The following is a 6,821-nucleotide window of genomic DNA, read 5'->3' on the forward strand; positions in this document are numbered from 1 at the left end:
TCTTTGTTAAAAAGTAATCCAATTATTTTCGTTTTTTTCTTACAAAAATCACCGATTTGCGGCTTCTTTCAAAGCAACAAGTTCGGATTTCGCGGGACAAAACGCGCGAGCTGTTGCACGCTCACGCGATTGGCTTGCGCGATTATCTGACGTGCGAGTGCACGAGCGTGCGTCTTTATCTAGATGACCATCTAGATGATCCTCAGGACGGGGAAGAACGACTAGGGAAGCACGGTGAGCGGCTAGTGAGAACGGACATGCCGTTCGCGTAACAAGTGAATGTCGCTGGCAATATACGGTGTGCCGATTCGATGGTACCAGTTTGAAGCGAGCGGCGGTTCGAAACTTCAGATTTCTCGTTTCACGCGACTCTCTTGATTGTTTCGTGCGGGTGTCGCGTCGAAGTCGTTCTGTCGCGCGCGGCCCGGTAAAACGATAACTGCGCGTACGTTTCGATTTCTGCGTCGTGTTCTGTCACATCGACGCGGTTTCGCACGTGGCAAGCGTTAAAAGAGAAAAAAATTCGCGCACGCAAAGTTGGCGAAGTGAAAAAAAAAAAAGACGTGAAGACTTTTCGTTCTTTCGCTTTTTCCAAGAACTCGTCGCGGAGCGAGACAGACAACCGCTATTTCTTCGCGCGGCAGCGCCTTCTCGCCTCTCCTCGATTCTCTCCTATCTCTCTTCTTCTTTTGCTCTTTAATCCCATATCACTCCAGACTAGCCGTTTCTCCCTCTGTCCACTGCTCTCTGTGTCTCCCTTTCTCTCCTGATCTCGCCACCCGCGCCTTTGTCCGTCCTCGTCCCTCGCTCCGTCCTTCTCTCCGTTTTTCTTCATCCGCTGCCTGTGTGTGTCGTCGCAAGCGTGGTCGCGCGCTGCTTGACGCTTTTTCGTTTGTGATATAAACGCAACAAGGGATTTTTGTACACGCTCGTGTGTGTCTGTGTGAGTGGTGAAACCTTTTTCCTTTCGAAGAGGAAACGAGACGGAAAGGAAGTCCTTGTCGATTTTAAATATCGTTCGACGCAGCTATGGCGCGGCGCGAGAAGGAACGACGGTGCTTCTTTAACGGTGCGAACGATCAGCGAAGGCCGACGCGAACCGCGCTTCTGCTCTTCATCCTGTGCATATTCCTGGTTGAATCTCCGGCGGTCGCCGAGCGCGGTGAGTGTACGAGCAATGTGCGCGTATGCGTGTGTGTATGTACGTGTATGTTTGTTGCGTGTATATACATACGCGAGTAAACACACAAATGTCACGTCTGTTGTGCGTCTGTGTATGCGGAACGCGCGCACGGGCGCCTTTCGATAACCTGTTGCGTATCACGGAGGATTCTTTTCGGAGCAGGAGAAGGATTTTAATGGGCGCGAGAGCGAGACGGTGCGAGCGACGGCGGCATTTGCGCGAGCGAGCGTAACCCACAACGAGACAGAGAAAGAGAGAGAGAGAGAGAGAGAAAGAGAGAGAGAGAGAGAGAGAGAGAGAGAGAGAGAGAGAGAGAGAGAAAGCGTGACGCGTGTATTCCGCGCAACCGGAACAAAATCCTTTTAAACAAGAGACATTTAAAAAAATGGTGACGCGATTTTTCTCGTGCGGAGAAAGGGTGAATAACGAAACGCGCACGGGATCGCGTACACGCGGAATCAACACCAGCGGGATTGTGTGACGACTGAGAAAGGAGACGCGATAGAAAAAAAAAGAAAGAGAATGGAGAAAAATTACGGCAATTTACTGCGGGAGAAAATCAGACTTCGCTGGATGTCTCTTTCGACGGCGGAGAGTAGCGCTATAAAATTACTACGCAATATTCCGATGCTCCACCGTCGTCGTCGTCGTCGTCGTCGCCGCCGCGTTGATGCAACGGGATCGGGAACATGTATGTACGCCGTCCCGAAGAATAAGGTCGCGCTCGTTTGCCCGCGGCTAAAGACGCCAAACGATCGTACGTCACGTCCGTAAGAGAATGACGTCGAGTGTATGTCGCACAAGTATCGACGAGCGAATAAAAGATATGCGCCGCGCAGCGCCGTGAGTTTCGAAATTAAATTACAACGAAGAGTCTCTCGGATTCGCGAGAGATCGAACGGATTTGTTTTCTCTCTCTTTCTCTTCCACAGAATTTGTCTCTGGATGCAAAGAGATAAATGACACATGAAGCAATAGAAAAACTCGCGATTTGCGTATCTCAGCTTCCTCTTTTGATAACATATCGTCGCGAAGAAAAAAAAGTACCACGTATCATTTTTCTCTTTTCCAATTGCGTATACGTAATTATTTTGTCGTGTTACTTGACACGCTATGTTACTCGCAAGCCCTTCGATTTAACGAGCTGTTTTTCCGTTGAAATTACGAGTGTCACGCGACGCCGCTCCATCGTTGGAATGCGTCGATCGACAGAATAGTTTTCATTCTCTTCGAGTTTCTCGCCGATAAGATTATTGTTCAAACGTTATAAATTTTTTAAAAAAGAAAAAACTAAGATAACGATACTTGTTCCGATCGCATATGCGTAACGATAATGTAACGACACCTCGTTCTACTTTTTTGTCTTGAAAGATAAGGGAGAATTTAAGTGACAGTTTCTGAAAGGTTATCTCGGGTCACGCTGCGCCGTTTACACGATTTCACGATGCAAAATCGTCGTCTATTTGCTCCGTTCAACTCGAATTCGATTTTTTTATTCGCGCGAGTCTGAGAATCGCGATTATCGTCGGTTTCGCCGAAAGAATCGGAGAAACTCCATCATTTCGTCGGTTTTATTGGAATAGTTGCAGTATCGAATAGCATCCTGGAAACAATCGACGATTTATTGTTACACACGTGCACGAGATCAATTTTATTTTTTGTTTTGTTCTTTTCAATCGGTACAGTTGTATTTCAAACAATCCTGTAAGTTACATTTTACGCAAAGTTGTTTTCTTAATTTCAAAGATTAACACGTACATGAAAATTTGATTCTTGTATGAGAAAGAAAATTAACTTTGGTGTTTGTATTGTTTTTATCACCGACACATCATTCTCTCTCTCTCTCTTTCTGTGTTGGTGTGTGTGTGTGTGTGTGTGTGTGTGTGTGTGTGTGTGTGTGTGTGTGTGTGTGTGTGTGTGTGTGTGTGTGTGTGTGTGTGTGTNTGTGTGAGCTTATATGTTTGTTTGCGACGAGCGTTAATTAACATTTGAATGTTAGAGCATAAATTTCTATAAGTTATTCCTCTTTTTTTTGCTCGACAATGATATTCTGCGCATAATTGTATTATATTATTTGTCGGTGACAGCTGATATATGCGGACAAAAGCAATTTGTCATGAATAAGAATCCAATCAATAAATCCGCAAAAATGAGGAAGAAAAAAAACTGTGCATTGTGAGCGCAGCTGTAAAAATAGTCTGTTATGATCTCTCTACGATTATTTATCTATATTTTAATAATAATAATAATAAGAAGAAGAATAACTTGCAATCTTTTTATCCTTTCGTGGACTCTAAAAAATGACGACTTCTTGGACCGACTGAATCTGTGAGACTCACGCGACTTTAAAATCAAATACTTCAGAGAAAAATCAATATTTTTTCAATTTTGTTTTTTTTTTTTTTTAATTGGAAGTTTGAACGATTTTGCGTCAATCAAAAGAAAAACGAAAAAATCTCTAGTAGTCTCAAAGATACAAGCGGAAAAACAAAAACAGATTTTTACTAGACGCCGATGCGCAATTTTTGAGTGGGTCTGGGAAATGTCAGTTCACAAAGGGATTATCGCGCTTGTTCCCGAGTGTAAATATCTCATGTTATAATTTAGACAATCATTAAAATAGGAAAATATTTAGCGTCACGTAATGAACGGCGGGGTGACTCTGTTTTGCAAATATCATCGGCGATGCAACAAGCTGCCGCATTCATAATGTATACCTTACATCACACGTCGGCGGAGTATTTTACGAAAAATCGATGGTCTAACGTAATGTGACACGGCATATATTATGTGTGTCGTATATTCTCACTACGCGTGTGTCACGCGGACTGCTATTAAGTAGTTACACCGCGATAACTAATAATTAATAGTGTTTTCAAATGAGTTGACTCGCTCTTTGGAGATGGAGGGGAAAGAAGAAGGGAGCGCGATTACTGTATTTTGATTATCACTATAAATTCCGTAAAAACATTGTTTTTTTTTTTAATTTATCGTATTTTTCAATAATCTGAAAATAACGAAGATTTAATTTGACATTTTTATCGAAAGATGCAAACAAAGATAAGAAACTGAAGGTCAAATACATCCGATGCTTTCTTAATGTCCCAAACGTACGTGTCTCTCAGCTGTTTGGTGTCTTTTTTATCTTTACACACGCGCTATGTTTATAGCACGCTTTTGAGTTATCAGCAAACGGTCGCGACAGGTCTATCGCGTACTTCCGTATTTTTGCAGATAAATAAATTTCGAAGAAATTCATTATCTTTTCGAGTCGGAGAGATAGTCCAAATTTTCTGAAATAAATATACCTATACTGAAATAAAAATTCTGATTACTCAGGTCTTACATATTTATGTCCAAAAGATTCATAAATAATATAAATCTAGTATTAAATATAGCATCAAATAAATCTAGCTCGTCATTATATTTTTATCCTTTTCCGCGAACAACTCGATTAAAATTAAAATTCCGAAGAAAGAATCAGTCTTTGAAATACTTGTTTGTTCGTGACACCCTGTAGAACGCATCCCAGCAGTTTCGTCGGTGACTTGGCTCATGCGAGGCTGCTGCTTAATTCGCCATATTAGCTTCAACTGGTGTGCGTCTCTCGGGCGCTTTACAACCCTATCGAGAACGAATGCGGTCGCGGGGATTCGTTCGCGCGGCGCGAATGTGTCAATACTAAACGACGCGCCGATAGACGATTTTACAATTTAACGCGTACTTAAAAAAAAAACCGAGAATAATTTGCACGCGAGCGATACATAATTCCACTGTTCTCTCGTGAACTCGTGTAACATTTAACACATTTACAAGCGCGAGACGTTTCATTCGGATGAGCGCGTAATTAGATTTTGCGTAATTCCAACTGGCATTAAGTGAGCGCATTTTAATGCGCATTTTAAGTGCTGCCATGTTGCTTTAATCCGCCGCGCCGATGAAAACACTCTTCCGCGAAAGACGGACGGTTTATCCTCCTGACGCGTTTACATTACACGTAGAAAATGAATTCTCACCGCGAAAAGCAGTTTTCGGTTTATCTGAATTGCAAAGTTTACATGTGTAATCGCGGCGAATGTACATAATTTATCCTTTCGAATTTTGTGAATGTAATTACTTCCGCAAATCGCTATTTGTCTTTTTCGCGCGACACATTGTTAATACGAAGTAGAATGTCATAATTCCACCGTTAATTACGGAGAAAGAAATATAATAAATTTTATCTTCGTACACGTATGTACATTGCGTAGAAATGTATAAAATACGTAAATGTATTATTTCGTAAATACACAATGTTGTTTTGATGACAGGAACAAAGATCAATAATTTCTATCTCATAAAACAGACCGAAAGAAGATTGTCAAAAGTAAAACTTATCGACCAACATTAAGACAAAGCGAAATAGAACGTTACAAGCCGATTGCAAAATCGAAATCGTTCCGCGCCTAGGAATGTGAAATTTCTTTTGCGTCACCCGATAACTTGGCAAAACGAGCTCGCGCGCGCGCGGAAACGCTCTCTGCAAAGAAATTTGTCCTCGTAACACTTATAGCTCGTTATTGCGTACGTAATTTTGCATCTTTGAGTATATCACGCATCTACGCGACTAAATTCATAATGACACGTTTGAGGCACGTTTTGATCCTCGACTAGGGAAACAGGTGAACAGAATTATGAGAGGTTAAACCGCAACTCTGTTTCTTCTATTAGCTCCGGTTTCTCTGCCTATTTCAAGTCAAGAACATCACAATCGTATAATCGTTTTGTACTCGAGATTATCTCTCGATTACGTGATCGACAATTATCTACTTCGACGTTCTATTTTTATATTTTTTGTTTTGCAATCTGTCGTAATATAAAATTCCAAGATATATTTTTTAGTTTTAATAAAATTGTAGCTTTAATAAAACAATTTTCCCAATTTTCTCTCCAAATTATGATAATTTTTCCACGAGAAACTTGGACTTTAGCTGGAAAACAACTTTTGTTTACCTTTAAGCAGTGTCGCCTTTTTCATCGCGGACGCGAAAAAGAAAGTCGGGTAATTATATACAAAGTGGGCCTTTTCACCGATTTCAATGAGCTTGAAATATGTTGTTAAAGATGTTATCCTGAACAACTTTTTCCTATACATGTTACCTCCGCTTGGCTTTAGTTTTTGAGTTATACACAAAAGAAGTTTCACAAATGAATCCTTGTTCTCCAACACCGTGTCGATTTCTGAAATAAATATTTTGATTGTATCCTACATTATCGCACATGTATAGACGGTGAAGGGGTGCAGAAAGTGGGGCTGAGCTTCTCCTTCATCCATACGTGTGCGATGATGTATGATATAAACAAAACAATTTAGTTCTCAAATTGACACGGTATTGAAAACGAGGATTTATGTATGAAATTTCTCTTGTGTTAACAACTTTAAAACCATTACAGTATATAATCTTTTAAACAAGAATTCGGCAATATAATGTTGTAAGCGTGTTGGCAGGGGAGTTTCGCCTCTCTCCCTGCATCCCCCCAAAATGTACCAGAACTCAATCTCTAATATACACAGTTTGTCCGGAAAGTTCCCGGACTGATTTTTTCTAGCGCGGGTAAGCGGCGCTATCGAGCGGTCAACGCTGGAACTACTTAGTAT

The 6,821-nt window shown here is 41.3% G+C and overlaps 1 protein-coding gene across 1 annotated transcript in view; it reads left to right on the forward strand.

Annotated features, from left to right (window-relative positions):
- Positions 1-231: 231 nt before the first annotated feature.
- LOC109859208 (plexin domain-containing protein 2) overlaps positions 232-6,821 on the forward strand; it is a 33,404-nt gene continuing 26,814 nt past the window's right edge. Inside the window, exon 1 of the mRNA XM_020437214.1 lies at positions 232-1,162. Within this exon, the coding sequence (XP_020292803.1) occupies positions 1,030-1,162 (133 nt within the window). The 5' untranslated portion in view covers positions 232-1,029. The remainder of the gene's footprint in view (positions 1,163-6,821) is intronic.

Source organism: Pseudomyrmex gracilis, unplaced genomic scaffold (assembly GCF_002006095.1).
Source record: "Pseudomyrmex gracilis isolate BER0280 unplaced genomic scaffold, ASM200609v1 scaffold_247, whole genome shotgun sequence".
NCBI classification, from domain to species: Eukaryota; Metazoa; Arthropoda; class Insecta; order Hymenoptera; family Formicidae; genus Pseudomyrmex; species Pseudomyrmex gracilis.